The 22013-nt window shown below is 36.1% G+C and overlaps 1 protein-coding gene across 1 annotated transcript; it reads left to right on the top strand.

Annotated features, from left to right (window-relative positions):
• Positions 1 to 991: 991 nt before the first annotated feature.
• On the top strand, positions 992 to 22013 carry LOC128858142 (G-protein coupled receptor moody). The gene is made up of 6 exons (XM_054094148.1): positions 992 to 1304; positions 7898 to 8089; positions 12513 to 12751; positions 12815 to 13358; positions 16311 to 16378; positions 16454 to 22013. Exons 2-6 carry the CDS (start codon positions 7922 to 7924, stop codon positions 16815 to 16817), a joined length of 1383 nt encoding a protein of 460 aa, XP_053950123.1. The 5' UTR covers positions 992 to 1304; positions 7898 to 7921; the 3' UTR covers positions 16818 to 22013.

The raw sequence follows: 22013 nt of genomic DNA, 5'->3' as shown, positions 1-22013 counted from the left end.
TATTATTCGGAAGGGATCAATAAACTAGAATAGCATTGGACGAAGTGACTAAGCCTAAAAGAAGACTATGTCAAATAATAAAAATGGTTTAGCACAAACAATTAAGTAGTTTTTATTTTGGCACGAACTTTTCAAACGACCCTCGCAATGTAGAAGTCAGTTGCCTCCAAATAATCGGAAAAACATCTCGTTGGTACCGTCGGGCAGCGAGTTGACTACATTGTACTTTTGTGACTATGACGATTCTGTCCACTGGTGAAAAATCTGGGTCTCTCCTATCATATGCTTCTTTAAGAATCTAGAAAAATGGGCGTGACACCACCTACTTTCGGGTAATCGAGCCCTCCTTATCTCGCTATACACATTGCGTTTGACATTGTCAAGTACGATTTTGAAAATTAATGAAATGTAGAAAAACTATATTACATCCACTTCCCAAGCAATTCAAATTTGATTTCCGTCTGCTCGGCGTGCGCCGGTTATATCGAGTTTGGACTTAGTTGCTATATGTAGATTAATTTATTGATTACAAGTGTTCGTTCATGCCCGTTATTCACCTACATAGTATGTACGAATGTATGTGTACAAGTACACCACAGCTATAAAGTGAATCACATTCTTCCATTTATTTATGTTTTAAACCTTTTTTTTAGCTCATTTCCGAGTTTATTCGGGCGTCAAGGAACACAAAAATCAACGTACTCTATGTACTACTCGTATATGTGTATGTATGTATGTATGTGCATAAGCGTGCACATTACAATCAGATATATGTATGCACGTTTATGAACACTTGCCCTCATCTATGTATGTATGTACATACATGCTCACATATATGGATGTGCGTATGAGTGCCGAAGATAAAAACAAACTGCACAATAGAAAAATAGCCAAACAACACGATCTCCTAGTGTTTTCACGTCTGAAAACTTAAAAATGGAAAAATAGTAAATGTAAACAAATCACGTTCAAATTCTCAAAAATGAAGAGACCTGTGTTTCGGAAAATTCGAATATATAAATTTAGTATTAATCGGTTGTACATACGAAATCGTCGATCTTGTGTGAATGATAACTTAAAGTTCAGAAATTTTTAGTGACTCAAATGGATTAAACAAATCAAATATTGTTAATTTAAAAAAGAGATGTACAAACAAAATGTACCATTACTTTATTAAGAGTACAAATGAAGAAAATGTGATATTCTAGAGATATTATAAATGAAATCCATAGCGAATGTGCATACGTAAATTTGTGTGCAATAACATTATTCATTCATATTTTAAAATAATTTCGGCTTACTGAGTGAGTAAATGCAGTTTGTTGATCCAATTCACTGCTTTCAAGTGGCTTATGGACTGGTGTAAATATATAAATACCTACATATGCATACATACACATGTACATATGTATCTAAAAGTGGAGTTTATATTTATAACGAATACGTTTGAGTGTTTACACCTATGTAAAATATTTACATACACGCACACATGCATATGTGATTTAATGAGTACATATCTATAAATGTACTTGCATTCTTTTACCTACATACGTGCGTATGTATGCATGTACAGAATAGGTCTTTATATACCTAGCCATCTAATTAAAAATATATACATACGCATATATGTAAATATATTTATGCCCGTATGCATGCATGTACACATATGTACATATGTATATTGTAAATAAATTATGGGAAACTAAAATCATGCGAACATAACTTATCAACCGACATAATTGATAAAAAAATCCCTTCAAGGATACATTTTTGCATTTCTTTTCTATGTGTTACCTTAGTAATTACCTACATGTGAAGATATGCAAGTATGTATGTATATATACTTACCCTTACACTTACATAATTCTCTATGTATATAACTTCTGTTCAAAAATCACCCAGAATTTCTCATATAAACCGTGCTTGAAAAATTATTTATTTTGTGGGTTCGTACATCTGTCAGTTGTTTACATTTGAGTTTTGAGCATAAGCTGTCAGTCATTAAGTGTAAAATAGACTCGTAAATAAGTCATTTAGGGAACTCTCTTTAGCGCGGAGAGTGGAAACCCAAGTACTTTGTGAAAACGCACTTTTTTACAACAAATTTTAAATTAAAATTAGAATTGGTCGATCCAAGGAGCACCAAGAGAATTAGTGGCTCCTAAAACACTCAGGTTAAAAAGCCCATTGTATTCAGAGCTCTGGAAAGAGGGTAGATAGTCAAGGACGGAAAGAGAAAAGTATCACAGAAAGAGATAGGAAAGAATAGAGACATAGACAGAGCTAGTTAGTCCTGTGAGAACTTTCCAGATTCTTTGGTAAATCTGTAAATATCCTTCAGTTTTAGAGAATGAAAATTACTCAGTCACACGAAATCGGAACCCAAATCTCGTAGCCTTGCTCTAGCAAAGGCAGGACACTCACAGAGAAAGTGCTCAGTGCTATCCGCCTCCTCTAAGCAAGACAGGCACATTGGGTCCTCAATGATTCATATGGTGATCATATGCTACGCCATGGCTTGTGTCCTGTAATAATACCGACCATCAACCGAACGTCTTTCCTTCCAAGTTTTAGTAGAAAGTTTGACAGTTTTCTGTTCGGACTTGTCACACAATACTTTGTAGTTCTGCAGCGTTCTAGACCGGATCATCGCTCTTTATGTAAATTGCATACACAATCGCTGATCCAATTCATGATTCCTGCGGAACTGATTCCGATTATTAGCTCTGGCCCCTGTGGGGGCACTGCTGATCCAAGGTTGGCCAATTCGTCGGCAATTTCGTTTCCTTGAGCACCTGGTGTCCTGGAACCTACATAAGTACAAGCCTGTTCTGTCTTGCGGCAAAATTAAGCTTCTTCTTACATTCTTGAACAATCTTGCTTCGCGTTCTCCAGAAGTTTCAGTGCAGCCTGACTGAACTTTTTACTCGAATCAAGTCATGATTCAATAATAAAAGGTTTTGTATTCAAGCAGCTTTCTCGCTTCTACAGAAAAAATCGGCTTATTAATTGATCAAAAATGTTGCTCACTCTTCAGTTTTCAGTTACTATACTTATACGAGGTGTGTTCAAAAAATAAGGTGTGTTTTCATTATTCTCAAAAATTATTTATTTACTCATCAATTTCTATTTTATCTCCTTCAAAGTAGTCCCCCTCAGATATAATACGCTTGAGCCAGCGTTTTTTCCAATCCTCGAGGCAGTTCTGATATGCGCTTTTTTCGTATTGCTTCACGCAAACGGCGCATAACTTAAAGGTAATTCTCCCTATTTACCGTACAACCGTGTGGTAAGAACTCCCGATGCATTACGCCATGGTATTCGAAGAGAACCTTGACGTTTGATCGAACTTGGCGTGCTTTTTTGCTCTTGGTTCTCCTGGACTCCTCCATTGGGACGATTGGTTTTTGGTTTCGATGTCATAACCCATAATTCGTTATGACCCTTTTAAGCAAATCTGGATCATCGTTGACGTCGTTCAACAATTCCTGAACGATGCTCATGCGACGTTGTTTTTGGTAAAAATTCAGCACTTTGGAAACAAATTTCGCTGCCACACGCTTCATGCCCAAAATTGCCGAAAAGATTGCATGGCATGAGCTAACCGATATGCCGATATCTTCAACAAGTTCTGTAACTGTGATTGGACGATTCTCCATAACAATTTGCTTCTTTTTTTCAACATTTTCATCGGTTGTTGATGTGCTGGGCGTCCAGAGCGAGTGTCGTCTCACATCTTCTCGACCTTCTGTGAAAAGCTTGAACTACTTGTTAACATTTTTTTGACTCAGAGTACTCTCACCGTATACCACAGTCAACATTGCAAGTGTTTTCGAGCACTTAATTACACTTGTCTTATTTATGCCTCTCACAAACAAACTAAACATACCATATTGCTAAAAGCGTAAATATATCTTCGAGACGAGTGTACCAACATAAAAAAATAATCGAAAGTCGAATGTACAATGCCCGTGAAATTTGAAAATTTACCTTATTTTTTTAACACACCTCGTAAATGCATTCGTTACCACGAAGATACCACTACTACCCTAGTTGGAAGGGAGTAGCATGAATTTCAAAGAGTAATTTTACCGTTTTTCGTTTTATTTAAAAATTCCGGTTACTTTTTGAGCAGAAGTTGCATGCATACATTCATATGGACATGATTAGTAGTGTGCGAAAACGTAATCAGCGTGCTGTTTTTTTAAGGCTTCCAACGCAATTGATTAATATTTTCCCGAATTTCAACTTCTTGAGAATTTACTTATACATGCATACATAGGCGGACATTAGCATAACTTACATAAAGATTTTGGACTAGAACTGAAATGAAACAATCGTTACTACTTACATTCACGTTAAAGATTGAATATTTACAAGGGGATGTCGAATTAATCATCCAATTTTAATTTTGAATACATTTTTTACTAAATAAAAAAGTAATTTTCAATGATTGAAATGTTTATTTTGACCTTTGTGCGCTCCATTGCTTGTCCGTTTGTATACTGCAGCTGCCTAGTTCACAAGTGTCAAATATGATTGAGGTACGACGCCATTTGCTAAAATTACAAATTTTCCTAATAAGTGATTAATTTTGTGCCACTTTGTATATATGAACATAAATATATTTTGTGCTGCATCCTATGTCAGATGTTTTGGCTGAGTTTTGGCTTCAATGTGTGTTATGCGTATTGCTGTTTGATGATGTGGAGATATTTCAAGACGCATAGAAGATGATGAGGGATCCTCCGAGCGGCAGATATTTCTTATCAAAAGTTTTTCCATATCAGAAGGTTTTCATTGCCTACCAAGTGGCAAGAATCGAACCCAGTAGTCACGCACCAACCCTCTCGGCTACGGTAACAGGCTCAGGGTTTGATAATTTCGGAAAAGTATATCTGTATCCATTTTAGAAGACACTGGCTTTTTGCTTCATTTCTACGAAGCATGTCACGATATTTCTTACCTTTATCACCATCTCGCATACCTCTAATACATTCATTTTTATGATTAGTACATAGAAAAATACTGAAAGGCAAGTTTTTTCCTAGTAGTAGACATTTCTTTCCTCGATCTTAAATAATAACATGCGCCTCTTTGAAAGTCACTGCAAGATCTTGGTTTGTTTATTTATGCACCGATATCAGATTGTCATGTTGATGCCAGGTGCACATACGAATCAACGGCGGTTGAGCAAACAGATGAAGAGGTGTCAAGTGGCAGAATGACGTTTTAAATTTAAAGTTTCTGCCTAATCGCTGACCGTATGAGCTCGTTAGTTTCGTTACTCGTGTGGATGTCGTATTGTTATCCACCCGTAACGTACGTTCGCAACCGAAGTATATTTCAAGGCCAATGAAGTCGTAGCTTTTATTCACTTTACATTATTTGACATTTATATGATGCCTCCCGAGTTAAGCTTTGATTCGTTCATGGGTGCGAAGGTTCCGGTCTATAAGTTTGGTAGCAAACAGCCCGTGGTTGGCATGGAAAATAAATGAAAATATTGAGCTCAGTCCACGCGCATAAGGAAAGATCTTAGACTTCATCCCTTCAAAATTCAAGCTGTGCAAGCAGTTAATCTTAACGATTACAATTTGCTTAAAAATGTTTGAGAGACAATGTCGGAATGATTTTGTACGATAAACACTGTCTTTTGGAGTGATCAAGCCCATTTTCATTCAAATATATGGGTAAATAATCAAGCTTGTGCCTGAGCGATTAAGTTCTGCGGCTCGTATGATGCTCTGCAACATCAGGTTAAAGAAGTCACACGACAGCGACTGGTGGTGAACGAGGACAAAATGAAGTACCTCCTGTCATCAAACAAACAGTCGGCGCACTCGCGTATCGGCACCCACGTCACTGTTGACAGTTATGATTTCGAGGTTGTAAAACTTCGTTTATTTAGGAACCAGCACTAACACCTATAACAATATCAGCCTGGAAATCCAACATAGAATCTCTCTTGCCTTGCAGTAAAGTCCTCTCTCGACGAACAAAACTAACACTTTACATGGCTCTCATCATGCCCGTCCTAACGTGTGGCGCAGAAGCGTGGACGATGGCAACATCCGATGAAGCGACGCTTGGAGTGTTTGAGAGAAAGATTCTGCGCAAGATTTTAGGACCTTTGCACGTTGGCAACGGCGAATATCGCAGACGATGGAACGATGAGCTGTACGAGCTTTACGACGACATAGACATAGCACAGCGAATAAAGATCCAGTGGCTACGTTGGCTGGGTCATGTCGTCCGAATGGATACAAACGCTCCGTCTCTGAAAGTATTCGATGCGGTACGAGCTGGTGGTTGCAGAGGAAGAGGAAGGCCTCCTTTGCGTTGGAAAGATCAGGGGGAGAAGAACTTGACTTCACTTGGTGTGTCCAACTGGCGCCGGTAGCACGAGAAAGAAACGACTGTCGCGCTTTGTTAAACTCGTCCAAATCGCGTAAGCGATTATCGCGCCAATTAAGAAGAAGAAGAAATAATCAAGCTTGCCGTTATTAGTCCCCTGAAAGACAGAACTCGCTATTAAAACATTAACAGCCACGTCACAGTTCCAAAATGTGGAACTTGGCGGTTGTTGTTGTTGTTGAAGTGGTTGAGTATTTCCACTGAAATAATCCTAATTAGTGACCAGCACCGTTTTACTATCACCGTCCTCGCATAATGATGTTGCAGCAAATTCTTTATCTCGAAATCTGAGATCTCATTAATTTGCTGCAAGAAAGCCTTACCAAAGGAGCGGAGTCGTGCCCTAGCTAGCCCTGGACATTATCATAAGTAGTGGAAAAGACTTTCCTCTGCTCCTTCCGCTTGACAGCTTCTGCAGATAGGATTGGAGGGCGGTACTGCGTGATAACATATCCTGGCCACTCAGGGCGTTCTATCTTACCCCTATGGGTTTTTTTCTTTCGGGGTACCTCAAAAGTGTAGTCTATGAAACAAACCCAGTGACCACCATCCACCCAGCACTGAGAGGAAATATTGTTCGCGAGGGTAATGACATCCCGACATTTCTTCTCCGATTGGCATGGAGTACTGAGGCCAGGTTCCAAGATTGTATCCGAGAGAAAATAATAAAAAAAAAATTCGCACTTGTCTTCTTTGTAATAATTATGGAAATAAATTTATATCATTAGCAATTCTTTTTCAATTAAGTATTTAGTTGAATTAGGCTGATATCAAGCTACTTATTGGTGAAGTAATCGCTCTATGTTGTGGCTGTCGGACAAACGGAAAATATTTGGAGCGAATGCCTGACTTTGTATTTGAAAGTATTTCACATTTTCGGTCCCCTAAGCATTAAAATTTAGTAAGCCCTGGCAGCTAGTGCTCCTTTTTTATTGTAAAATAATAATTTATTGTTATTTCCCATATATTAAATAAATAAATAAAATTTAGTAAGGAGACTAAAGGAATCCTGCACAATTATAGCTAGGAGTATGTGTAGTTTCCCGAGCACAGGGTCTAAACGGACTTAATACTGGGATACGAAAGATATTTTTTTGATACTCTCAATTTTTGTAGCATGGCCTACTTGCTTGCTGACTTGATGTTCCTAGCATAATTTACAATTGCATGCACATCCCTGTAAGGTACCTGCATGTTTCTAAGTAAATATTTCAATAAATTAACCATAACTCCAACTCTTTCATTTACTGCATTACTCTATAGGGTTTTCCAACGTATTTTGAACAATAGTTTAGGTGTAATATGCCAACTTCACTCTTTACTTCACCTGAGAAGTCTATTTAATAACTAATGCGAATATAATTTTTTGCGCTACCATAAGTCTAATTTTTGTTTTATAAATATTGTTTATGGTCTTTCAAGATTGTTCTTGTGGCACCACTGCTAATATTTTTTATATGTATGTTTTCTTAATTTTTAGATTTATTTGAGAGCTGTCGGTATAATGGCCTCCAACATATCATCTACGAAAGACAAAGCATCTGGCGTAGAATTATTTGAAGGGTATTCAGACGAGCTTTTAATGTTTGCTTCCGTAGCTTGTATTATATTCATGATCGTGGGTATACCTGGAAACATGATTAACATTATGGCGCTAGCGAGAGGAAAGCAGGTATAGTAAATACATTAATAACTAAGGATATATGCAAGTATTTTCTAGCAAGAAAAATTTGCAGGAAACAAACTTTTATTTTTAACAGATATTCCAAAACTTTCATATATTGGAAATACCTGTATAGATATACGAATGCATTTACATACGTAATAATAGCAGGATTTGTAGATTACTGTATCGATTATTTATTGGTAGTTGTAAGAAGTGATATGTTTTTTTTTTTTGGATACATGGTTTTATTTACTGGCCGCTTAGAAGAAACTTCACCAAGTATTTAAATCTTAATCTAATTTAACGACTTTTTAAGTAGGATACAGACGACAAACATGTCCGCTGTGTGCTGATAGCCTAAAGATGGATAGCAAAAACGCGGATGATGCGATTGCAATGTTTGTGATTTATGCCTGTTCAAAAAGAAAAAGGGAAAGAGAGCAAAACCAAAAAGTAAAACGCACAAAAGTAGGGGTTAATGATTGACTAATAGAAAAAGAAGAAATACCATGTAAAGCTATTATATCGCTTTAAATTGTCGGCTTCTAGAAATTATAAAAAAATGTTGTGTACGGACGTGAAGACTTATAACTACGTTCTCGAATTGGCAACGTTTGCAATTGCTACAATAAAAAAAATGCATTAATGCGAGAAGCGATTACGCCAAACGAGAGATTATCCGCCACACTAAGTTTCCTTGCCTGAACACAAAGCTACAGGACTTGAAATTAATAACAAATATTTCTCTCCATGTTGGAAAATTAAATAAAAAATAAATAATTGGCGCTTACACTTCTGTTAGGTGTTTGGCCGAGCTCCTCCTCCTATTTGTGGTGTGCGTCTTGATGTTGTTCCACAAATTGAGGGACCTACAGTTTCAAGCCGACTCCGAACAGCAGATATTTTTATGAGGAGCTTTTTCATGGCAGAAATACACTTGGAGGTTTGCCATTGCCTGCCAAGGGGCGACCGCTATTAGAAAAATGTTTTTATTAATTTTGCTTTCACCGAGATTCGAACCAACGACCTCTCTGTGAATTCCGAATGGTAATCACGCACCAACCCATTCGGCTACAGCGGCCGCCGTAATTGGAAAATTACTTTCATTCAATTCAAAATAAAAAATATGTGAAAATAATACAAAATTAAGAATAAATTTACTTCTGCTTGATATGACTACCTTTTGCCTTGACTATGGCCTTGAGACGGTCCAAAAACGAGTCACAAGCTGCCCAAATGTGACTTGCAGGTATTTTTGCCCACTCGCGTACAATGACTTTTTTCAGCGCTTCGAAACTGGTGAATCTTTTAGTTCGGACTTTGCTCTCCAAAATGGCCCGAAGAGGATAATCCATCGGACTCGTGTCTGGTAAACTTGAGAGCCATTGTGTGGGCGTTATAAAGTTCGAAACGTTATTTTTTAGCCATTCTTGGTTCATTCGAGCTTTGTGAGACGGTGCCGAGTCCTGTTGCAACGTCCATGGTCTACCACCGAAATGTTTGTCTGCCCACGGCTTCAAAGCAACCTCCAGAATAACCTAGAGTAACCAGAACCTTGATGCCAGGTTCGATTAAACGAGCGCCTAACTGCGGTTATAGCGGCCCAAACCATTACCTGTGGCGGATGTTGCCTCCTGGTGGCCAATCGATGACTCAAATTCTCATATGAATCATTTTAGGAGTTTACGAATTGCTCAATTTGAAAAAAATTTTCTCGTCAGAAAACACAATGTTGGGAAATTGTCCGTTTTCGGCCAAGTGAAGCAACTCGTTCGCTCTCTCAAGTCAGACTTGTTGATGCTTTGGTGTGAGATTATGCGCCTTTCGGATTTTGTAAGGCTTGATTTTGAGATCATTTTTCAGTATGCGGCGGATGCTATGGTCAAATGTTTTCAGTTCTTTCGCCATTTGATTGGCACTTCGTCGGAGATTTCGCTCAAGTCGCTTCTTCACTTTTTGAACCATTTCACGTGACGTTGCAATCTTTTGATGACTACCTCCAAGACGTTTCGCGATGCTACCAGTATCATTGTAGCGAGTAGTGGTGCGATAAACAAAACTTTATTTACTCGTACTTTAAGATGCTCGAGCTCGCGAACAGTCGTTAGTTGTGATTTTCCTGCCAAATATAATGCAATTACACTATTACGTTTAAAATCCATTACTGATTTTCTTTTTTCGCGTTTACTGTCGGCAAAATGCTTCCGCGCGTAAACAATAGTCTGGACTCTCATTTAGCCAACTAACAGACAGCTGATGTCCGTGCATCTGCTGCGCGAGCTGATATTCTTCTTGGTATAATAGTAGTGATATTCTTCTAATATCACTTATATTTATAATACCGCCGTTAGTAGAACAGGTAGTGCCCACACATCCATATTGGCTTTAGAATGGAATTGCATGGTAGCACTTTGCAGTATAGTTTTTATGTAGACTTCCGGTTTACTAATCAGTGTAAGTTTGAAGTTATAAAACAATTTTTCTAATAGTCATTGTCTCTCAGCAGGCAACGGCAAACCTCCAATTATATTTCTGCCATGGAAAAGCTCCTCATAATTTGTACCTTTTTTGCGAAAATGTATCTTTTCCTTGTAAGGGGTATGACCAAATGTATTGATATTTTAAAATAATATTTTAGCAATTTTGATTCAAGGTTTTTTTTAGTAAGTTTAAGGAACCATCGCATTGTTGACTCTTTTCTGCAACTCCGGACGTGGTAAGAAATCAGTAAGATTTGAATTTTCTTTAACAATACCATACGGCAAAATATTTGTTTTAAGATATATATCAAGTTTGTACACCTCTTGCACCACTTGCGACACTAAATCCTTTGGTGATAAGAGCTACTCAAATTCGTTAGAAGCCTTCAATTGTATGCCGACCGCGAGCACAGTCACAATAGAGCACATTAGAGCGCGCAATGCATCTGTAAGTTTGTTCCCCATAAGGTATCGCTTCTCCTCTTTTTCTTTTGTTTCTTTAATTCCAAGCGGGATATAGGAGAAATTTTATCTTTCTATATGCTTGGACATATCTATTAGCCATATTTTACAGCCGATGTAAGTTAAAATGCTGTATCAGTGCATCCGAAATATATAGTCCGCATAAAGTATTACTACTACTACTAAATACTAGCTCAGTACTACTTAAAATATCTAAAATATTATATTAAAATAATAAGCAGCTGTTATAAAAACGGCACGACAGTAAATCGGCTTATACATACTTCATCTTATATGAAACTATTTGACAAAAAAAACTCTACGTCAATACCACAAGCTCTTCATTGGCCCTATGTATCTCAAATTACCATCACGCTGAAAACGTTTTGCGATGGCTGAAGCGACCAGAGAGGTGTCCTTTGTACAATTTACAAGTTGAAACGACAAAGGAGAGCTTGCCGAAGGAGATTGAAAGAACCGTTGAAACATGTGTATTTGGTAATAATGGAGATTGCTTTGAAGAGAGTAAAATTATATACCTGAGTGCATAATTGTGCGTTTTGCATCTTTGCTTTTCTCTCTTTGCTTGATGTGCAACTACTTTTGTATGCAGATGATATACTCGTAGTTTTGTTATGCGATAGCGTAAAAAAATTATCAAAAATTTATAAGCTTATTGTATTATCTGGAACATGCAAGTCAACCTCGCTAAGTCAGCTATACTGGTTTTTCGACAAGGTGGTAGGTTAGCAGAAAGTGAAAAATGATTAGGATGATTAGAGGGGAAAACACTCAAATAACGGCGGAATATAGCTACCTTGCTGAAAAATTAGCACCAAAGCTTAGTTGTAAAAAGCAGGTTGGGAACAGGAATTGTCTAGCAAAAAATAGCATAAGTGCGGCTTGGGAGACTTTTCTAACCAAAAATAAAATAAATTTAACTGCGAAATGGAAATTGTTTTAACTACCATTAAAGCGATACAAAGTTATAGGCGCAAGTATTGGGTATTCAGATGTTCGAAGAAGTTGAAAAATTCAGTTCTATTTTTTAAAGGGAATTTTTCATCTGCTCACAAATTATTGTATTTTCTTAGAAACTAAAACTCTGACTTGTCATTTATATAAATTGTGGCCTTGGCCTTAGATACATTTTTAAGATATTATTGTATTTTATTATAACGCTACAAAGTTGCCACACAAACTTTCAAAAGTTGCAATAGAGTTAAACTACATATTTTCAAATTTTCTCTGGTTTAAGTTCCGAATGTACCCTTACACAAAATTGATTAAAAAAAAAGTGAGGAAAGTTAAAGAACTTTTGAAGCGCAAACAAGCAAACTAAGATATAAGGCATATTTTAAATTAAAAACCAAAACTATTAACAATTTTTTAAGCATCAGGAACCTTAACCAATATTTGAACTTCAATGCGTTTCACATTTTTCTCAATAAATATAGGAAAACTATTTTTATGCTCTATTTTTATAGACTCGGAATTCAACGGCAATTTTTATAATGAATTTGTCTTCGTCGGACTTACTTTTTGATTGCTTCAATCTGCCATTGGCGGCATCTACATTTTTGAGGAGATCCTGGATACATGGTGAACTTCTTTGCAGGTTTTTCCCACTAATGCGTTATGCTTTGTTAGCCGTTTCGCTATTTACCGTGTCACTCATTACCATTAACAGATACGTTATAATCGCACACCCACGACAGTACTCACGGTTTGAAAGCAAGAATTTTCATTTAATTGCTACTTACTCAAGCTTTGTTTCATTTAATTTTAGAATCTATCAACGTCGCTACTTGGGCTTAATGATTGCGGGCACATGGATAACAGCGTTCTCAATAATGATACCAACTTGGCGCGGCGTGTGGGGTAGATTTGGTTTAGATACAACTATCGGCTCCTGTTCAATTTTACTTGATGAAAATGGTCATACTCCAAAAGAGTTCCTTTTCATTGCAGCATTTATGGTTCCTTGTATTTGCATTATGGTTTGTTACGCAAGAATTCTCTACCTCGTACGAAAGACGGCATTCAGGCATAGAGAACCTCCACCTAAAAATATTATTTACCAAAATGAACTACCCATTTCAAAGCTACCCAATATTGTAAAGAACCATACAGACGGTCAAAATAGTGATTTGAAAAACACAAAAGTAGCAGATACATCACCTGCAATGAAACCATTTGACGTTTACGAAGATTTAGAGTATATTGATGTAAGCGATTCAAATGATAATGGACCGGAATGCGATGGAATAGTCAAAGTTAACAGTGGTAATGCAAAGATCCATCAAACAGACTTTTCGAAGGAGGTACAAAATGTGAGTAAGCCAAGTAAAATTATACTCTTATAAGAATTTAAAATAATAATAACCGTAGGAAAGTATTCGTAAAGTCTTAAGTTGAAGTACCGTATAAGCAATTCGGTAGTCGATTCTATTTGATTTATATAAGCTAACTGCAATGTAATACACAGCTTCCCCAAAACCAAAGCATGTACTCGTACATACATATGTATATTCTCTGGAGTGCATTTCTTGTTTTTCAAAATTGTTGCTATTCTTACCTCTGTTTAAAGAGCATTTAATTGTTGTGTGGGTGGGTGTTTTTATTTTACATATTTGTCACTTTGTTTACATTGTGAAATGAACATCAGTGCTTAGTCTCGTGCGTGCAGTTAAGAGAGGTGAGAATTATGAGAGAGGGGAGAGTTAAGAACTAAGAGGATGAATGATATTAAACAGACAAATGTTTTATAGCATTTTTTAGTGTGCGTGCATACAATTAAATTTAACCCAATTCTATGCGTTGAGTTATAATAAAATAAAACTTAAGTGTTCTTGTTTTTATCATATTTAATATATTTATATTAGAGTACAAAATAATTTATTTGTACCAAAACAGGTTTATAAGTAACTAGCTTTAACCCGCGGCCCCGCTCGCGTAGGAGTAGTTTTGAGGGATTTAGAATACCTATGTATATAAAAGAATTACAAACAATAATTTCATAGAAAATAATTTTTTATTAATAACCATAATACAGGGTGGGCCATATAGCGTTTCCTTTTTGAACCACCTATTTTTTTGAGAATGGTAACACAAATGACATGTCAAATGTGTTCATAATTTACTCAAAGGTTTGACATTTACGAAATGAGACGCTATACGCTTGAACAAAATTGGGAAATATTGAAAACCTATTTCCAAAATGGTGAGTCTTCTTCTTCTTCCGCGGTTACAGTAAATGGCGAGCGTTACCGTGACATGCTCAACGAGTTTTTGTTTCCAAAAATTGAAGAGGATGACATGGACGACATTTGGTTTCAACAGGACGGTGCAACTTGTCACACTGCCAAAGTTACACTCGAACTTTTGGCTACCGTTTTTGCTTCCGATATCAATTGGCCGCCTCAGAGCTGTGATTTAAGCCCATTGGACTATTTTTTGTGGGGAGCCGTTAAGGACAAATGCTATGCGAACCATCCAGAGACGATTGATGCTTTAAAACACGAAATCGAAGTTGTCATTCATGAAATTGGAGCCCAAACAATCGAAAATGTGCTTAAAAATTGGGTTGATCGAATGGCCTACTGTAAAGCCAGTCGTGGTAGTCATTTGAACGATATTATTTTCCATTCATAAATGACAATGTTCAATCTTCAAAATAAAAAAAAAGTTTGAAAAAATATTGATTAGTTGTTTTTTATAGCCGATTTAAAAAGCAAATTTTACATGGCCCACCCTATATTATAATACCCGGCATCCGTTGCTATGCCTCGTTGAATAAAATCAAAACAACCAATTCGAAAAATATCAAACAAAATTATTTTTATTAATTTTCTATCTCAAACCGTTTTTGAACTTTGCATTTGTGTCATAGTTGAACAGCTTATGCGGATTATGAAGTCTAGAGTGTGCTATAAATAGTGGGAAATAGGAAAAACTAAGATTTTTTAGATTAAATTTAAGCAAATATTCGATTATTAGTGACAAATGACAGTGGTGGCATGGCCTGGGGGCTGTGGGAAGGGAGTTCCATCATAAAAACATGCCTATATCCTTCATTGGGTGAAAATATGAATGTATAAAATTGTTTACCTCATTTGGTGTTGTCGTTTCGTAGTGATGCGCGGACAACGTACAGACATTCACCTCTATAGTATAGAATATAATAATATTAAATAAAAATTGAAAAAAAAAATTTTAAATAACAGTGAACTTAAAGTGTCACAAACAAAACTGTTGATATATGTAACTTCTTTAATAATAATGAGTATATACATAAGTTTTCCATTAGTTCAGACCTTTTTAGAACTCTTATATACGAATTAGATTTAATAAAATGTTAAAACTGCCTTTCACCTCCGAACAATTGCGCTATTGCTAAAGAATTGAAGTAAGACCTTTCAATGAGAGCTACTAACTTTTTATTAAAAAGAGGAAAAACTGTTAAAACCCTTACCTACTATATAAAGGGTGGCGCAAAATTAATCAGGTGGCGCAAAATTAACCATTCAACTTTTTACTAAAAAAAAAATATTTTGAATGACAGAAATCTTTATTTTGACCCTTACGTGCTCCATTGCTGGTCTGTTTGTATGCTGCAGCTGTCTAGCTCACAAGTGTCAAATATGATTGCCGTAGGACGATATTTGCAAATATTATGAATCTTTCCATAATTAATTAATTTTGCGCCACCTGTTAGTATCATATATTAAGTCCAATTTCGCTGCAATATAAAAAGGTCCATGTGCAACAATAATAACACAGGTCTGCAAAAAAATGGGTTCGCAATGTTCTATAAAAGTGTAGTGTAATTTCCGAAGTAATTTTTTGCGTAGAATCCGAATCCGGGGTTTAAATTGCTCTATCACGTCAGGACTTTGAGATATCCTAACCTAAAAGTGCAAAAAACGCTGTTTTTGCCCATTTTTGTGGTTATGTAGCTACGAAGATTTTACTCTTCATAAAAAGTAGACGTGGCTTTTTAAATTATAAGTCTTCCTCTTTTAAATGCCGTTGAGTTTGCTCAAATATCTTAATTTTTCACTGAGATATCGCATTTTGAAGTCTCTTTTGAAAAGCTTTTAGATCGCGCAAACCAATTTATCGAGGCCAGAGGGGACTATTTTGTTTCTATTCGGTCGTTTCTAGTTGAGCTCAGTCTTTATTATTTTGGACTTCACCGTGTATTATCATTTCTAAAGTTTGGCTCTTACCTAAATATATATACACGAAAATATAATAAATTGCATACGAATATTTAATTCCAGATGAAAGAAACCCCGAAGGAATCGCTTAAGTCAGAAGTTACAGGAGGCGACACAAAGAAAACTCAAGAGTAAGTAAGAAGCCCAACGAAAATGTTTACTATTTAATAGAACTGCAAATGGTAATGTCTTGATTTCCATTTTAGCCATAAAGCATTCATAACTACCTCTCTAAAAACATCGTTCAACAGAATTACGCCTAGGAAAACTCAGTACGTTTCTATGGGAAATACATCGAATGCTTCCTCCATATATCCTGGAAGAATGAGCCAAAAAGATCGACGGTTATTAAAAATGATTTTGGTTATTTTTATATCTTTTGTTTTCTGCCATTTGCCAATAACAATTACAAAAATTTGGAAAGGCTCCTCAGATTTACATATTGTTAATATAAGTGGATATTTACTTATTTATTTAACCACCTGCATAAATCCCATTATTTATGTTCTGATGTCAAATGAATACAGGCAAGCGTATTGGAATTTATTGCGATGCCGGCAGAAAGCGTAGGCTGCCAATACTGTTAGATTATATTTGCAGCATTGCAACATGCTAATTAGTGTACTTACATATATACCTTAGTTGTACTGTATTTATATTGACTCAATATTGCACCCCCTTGCCAAAAAAAAAAACAAAACACTCCACACACGCTTCTGTATGTAAATATTAAGTACTTCAAATGGGTATGAGATCATGAATTCCAAATCGTTTGATTTTGTGGGTCAACGTTAACTTTATTTGCCTATGTATAAAATTTGTAATTATTATTATTTTTTTTTTCAAATACCCATTTTTCCAATAATTATAATTAGCTTTTAACATAAATAACGAAAAACCGAACAAAAGCAAGCTATATATTTTACACACGACGTAAGTTTTGTTTAGGGCTTAAGTTAGGCGCGTTAGGTCTCGAAAAATGAATGAAAAGCACTTTTTGCCTTTGAAAGTAGGCAACACTAACTGAAAACTGTTGAAAAGAGCTTGTGCAGCAAAGAAGAAAGAGGTGAACAAAATATTTGTTTATTTTAGCAATAAAAAAATACTTCAAATTCGAAGCGCCGCCCAGTAGCGCCGGATCATAGATGATCTGGTGAATGAACGCAAGCAATATCTGCGTCCTTGGGAAATTCTCTTCAATTCTAATCAAATTTTATTACATAAATTTCGAGCCTCAAAAAGGTGGGTTCCCAAAAACGGCTTCGAAAACTTGCAATTTTTTTTGCGTTTAGAGGAATCCCCTTCCTGTTAATGATTTTTACAAGAAATGAAAGGAAGAAAAGATTAAAGGCGAATTCCGAAGCGCTTCAATATGTCGGTTGTTACCTCCTACTACGGCGTAACAATTTTATGAAAATTACTTTCAACATTTCTCTACAAAATGACGTACCTTGGCCTCCAAATTAAGTTTTGCGAACATAGAATCATAGAAGTAGAACCTCCGAGGAGATGTAGCTGATAAATGTGCGAAGTCGTAGTAAAAAATAAAGATTTTGGGATTTGTTAGGGTTATTTTGCAAGTTAGGGCTAAGAAAAAGCGAGATCGTGTATATGGGTTTAAGCTTTTGTACATCGCGATTTTTTTGTGTATTTAAATATATGAAATTCTCTTATAGTTTTTCAAGTGCTTATACCATAAGTGCGAAATTTTTATAACCGAAGTGCTTATAAGCGAGAAATACTGTTTATGCGTATATAGTGAAGAACATCACAACTTAAAAAATTCGAAAAAATGGCTTCAAAGCCTATACCTCCACATTGTCATACATATAATGAGTTACTACTGCTAATAAATATGGCCAAGATTTTTTTACACGGCATAAAAGAAGAGCTGCTGGTAATTTCTACGTTAGTATTTTTTCGTTTTGGGTTATGACATTTTTTTTTTTTTTTTTTTTTTGTTTTTTGTTGGGACAGACAAGTACAGCACTCAGACACAAGTAAGTCCAATGTACTGCACTCGGATTCCCTTTTTAATTTTCTTTAAATCTACTCGACCTCCGAAGAAATCAGAGTAGATCTTGTGGTGTCAAAGAGCCAAGGTGGTCACTTCTTAACACATTAGTGGCAAAGACCTCAAGCCTACTTTGAGCGAAGGCTGGGCAGACGCACAGAAAGTGATTCGCCATCTTATCCTCCTCTCCAAATGCTGGACAGAGTACACTGTATGAGATGCCTACCTTTTCCATGCGCTTTGTCCATAGAAAGTGGCCCGTCAACAGTCCAACCAGCCTCCTACAGTTCCCTCTGCTTAGTGACAGGAGGAACTGCGACCTGTCGTAACATCAATTTTGTCCATCTGCAGCCTCTTTCAGCCTGTCAAGCTGGGTTGTGTGTTAGAGTAACCTTTTTGCTAACCGTGGCTTTGATGGCTGCTGAAGGGAGTAGTAGAACGGACTCCGGGTCAAGAAAATTGGCCAGAGGCTATTATGTCTACCGACATAGTTCAGCCTGGATTTACAGGACTCGACTACCCTTGAAGAGGTTGGGGGCCATGAGTGCAGCTATTTAAGGCCATGAGCCCAGCTTGCCTGTCGCTGCAGACACATACAAATCTACCTCCCCATCTGTTTTCCACAACAAAGTTCATCGCTTCTTGAACAGCATACACCTCCAATTGAAACACAGATTATGACATTACAGCCATATTTACCTACGTACATATGATATATGATCAGAAAATTACTACAAAAGGTGATTTGAGGGCAAGCATTTCTTAACAGATGAGTAGTTTTGGTTCAGACTGCATACTTGTAAATATATTGTAAGCTATTATTGTATGCATGTCCTACTGCACAAAATTTTAGTACTATAAATTAATAAAAAATAAAATAAATTCATGTTAAAGTGACATGTAAAGTATAAAAATTTTTCTCAGTATTCATTAGTACAAAGAAAAATAATAATTATATAATGATAATCCTAAGCGTACAAAATTATATATGTAAAACTCACTCCGCTGCCGAATATCTACGGTTCGAACGTAACGTAGTTGGTGGAATTAGAAGAATGTCATTTACATGCTGTTACAGTCATTTACAGTACTGTTGAAACCAGGTGATGAGCATTAAAAAGCACTTGTACATAATGGGAGACTAGAGAATCGTAAATAAAACATGTATTTATATAACATAGCATTAAGTGAATTTCCTCACAGTTGCTCGAAGTTAAATGGCATTGTTCGTAGAGAAGAAGCTAAGAACTCTTCATCAACCTCGATTTGAATGTAATGTATATATTTCGGGCAAAGATAGCGACCAGACAGCTGACAATTTACTGGTGTAATGCCCTTTAAAGAAGTTAATATTCATTTTATGAATCACTAACGGGGCACTGGAAGTTGGTCGAGAAATGCCAAACTTGCCTTTCTTAACCCTCGAAGTAGCTTCTCCAAGCAAATATAATATGGCGGATCCCTTAGTTATCTAGAGGCTGCTATTTAACAAGGAGGCATTAAAAAGGCGCAGGAAAGCACTAGCGCACGTGAAAAGTTCTTCTGATCAAGGGTGGATGGGAAACGCTCGGAGCGGCTCCTGAGGATAACCGAATTGGTAATCTTAATAAAGGTAAAGGTCTTCAGGTATGCTCTTCGAGAAAATGTTTTATGATAAGAGCAAATAAATAAAATAAAATCATTTAGGTTTTCTATGAGGTGGAAAGTATATAAATTAGTATTATAAATAAGTAGATAAAGTGTGAAAATCAAAAAAAAGTAAATAAAGCCATGTTTAAATATAATTATTTCAAATAGATTTTTTCTCCAAAAAATGTGTTTCGATAAAAAAGCGTTTAAAGTTATGCCGCTCATAGTATGCGGTTCTGACATGCTCGCGACTATGTGCAATAACTTCGTAATTGTCCATATGGTGAGTGGCAATATTTCTTCAAGTCCCAGTTTGAAGGACGATGAGACCAACTCACCTCAACAACTTTTCGTTTGCTTCATTCTTTCGCGGAGCTAATTTTCAAACATCTTAATTAAATCTTCCCTAGCACTCTGGCGACCTTCGGAGGGGTATATTGGTCCTTTACGGAACTTGCTAATTTGTATGCAGATTTTGTTTTTGCAACTAAAGATAAAATTTCTATTGTTGCAGTCTTTCCTCGCTTTCCCTTTATCCTTTTCTTTTTTTTAGTGGCGCCAGAGTCCGTGTGCTAACAACATTTCTTAAGTGTCGTGCTTGGGATAGCCCCCTCAACCTAACCTAGCATATGAAGTGCAAGCTCTATTTGGTTTGCAAAGCGCCTCCTCTTGCATGAATCCAAGAACAATGCGAAGTTGAAAATATACTTGAGATTACGATTTAAGAATTTTATTGATATGTTAAGTAACTGGATTTCAGAAGTAAGCAGCTCCTTGTGTTCCATGTGTTTTCTACAAAAAGTATTAAGCAAGCCCTTCAAATTTGCAATACTTTAAACAAAATATGCACTTGTACAAGGTGGCGCAAAATTAATCAGCAATTTTATTTTTGAATATCTTTTTAGTAAATTAAAAAAAATATTTTGAATGCTGGAAATCTTTGTTTTCAATTTTTACGCGCTCCCTTAAATTTGTGCTACGGCCATAAAAATTAGACACAATTTGGTATAGAATATTCACAGATCTTTAATTTCTTTTCACAAATGTCCTACAAATGATACCGAAAAATAAAAAAGCGTTTGTTTTTTAATTTAGTTCTTAATTTTGCGGGTTTGCAGGGACCTTGCAAAAAACAATTTAAACAATTTTTGGGAAATTAAAAGAGGAGAATAAATAATATCGATCTGGTCAATTACCCTTTTCCGGTAGTGCCTTTTTATTGTTATAGGTATTACTATTCATAGTTATATAACTAGTAAAAAAATATCGAATCTCGAATAGCGGTCACCCCTTGGCAGGCAATGGCAAACCTCCGAATGTTTTTGGCTATGAAAAAGCTCCTCATAAAAAACCATTTGCCGTTCGGTGCTGGCTTAAAACTGTAGGTCCCTCCATTTATGCAACAACATCAAGACGCACGCTACAAACAGGAGGAGGAGCTTCGCCAAACACCTCACAAAAGTGTATGCGCCAATTATTCATTTATTTATTTATTTATTCTGTGTGTACTTATACATATATACAATTTTTTGTAATATGCAAGTCCTGTGAAACTTTCTTTTACACCCATTACAATGACAACCCTTTAAAATAGAAGCCTAGAAATAACTGGTGCGGAAGAGATTACATTTGGGGGTTTAAATTATGATGGATTTAAGATTTGTCAAAATGTTTGGCTAAACGTTAAGAAGTGATATATTTATTCCGAAATTATAAAGCTTTAACAATGTACCCTTGCTATCAAATCTCATTATTTTTCCATGACTCAAGTCAAAAAAGGAACTAAACAGACAAATGATATTTATGTAAATTAAATAACTAAGTACTATTGACTAACAGAAGGGGAGGGCGAAGTTACCAGTTATGAGTTTTAACATTCAGAGAGTATTACGGCAACTATGGGTACCTTGTCATTAACAGTTTGCTATTCCACTATCGGAACATTTGTGCACCATTGTTTTTGGTTTTATTTCTCAATTCGCAGATTATAAATATCCCATATGCGTACATTCATATGTATTGAAAATTGTAATAATGTGTTAACAAACCAATTATGTTATATTATAAGAACTATCGATGTTTATTTTAAGCAATATTATGCATAGTTTTACAATAATAACTAT

Source organism: Anastrepha ludens, chromosome 3, assembly GCF_028408465.1.
Source record: "Anastrepha ludens isolate Willacy chromosome 3, idAnaLude1.1, whole genome shotgun sequence".
NCBI lineage: Eukaryota > Metazoa > Arthropoda > Insecta > Diptera > Tephritidae > Anastrepha > Anastrepha ludens.
The sequence above is the reverse complement of the archived record's forward strand: the minus strand, read 5'-3'. Positions and strand labels throughout refer to the sequence as shown.

Coding starts and splice junctions, on each gene's coding strand:
- LOC128858142 (XM_054094148.1), top strand. CDS start 7,922: ATGGCCTCCAACATATCATCTACGAAAGACAAAGCATCTGGCGTAGAA. Junction 12,752..12,814: donor CACCCACGACAGTACTCACG/GTTTGAAAGCAA, acceptor ATTTAATTTTAG/AATCTATCAACGTCGCTACT. Junction 16,379..16,453: donor GACACAAAGAAAACTCAAGA/GTAAGTAAGAAG, acceptor TTTCCATTTTAG/CCATAAAGCATTCATAACTA.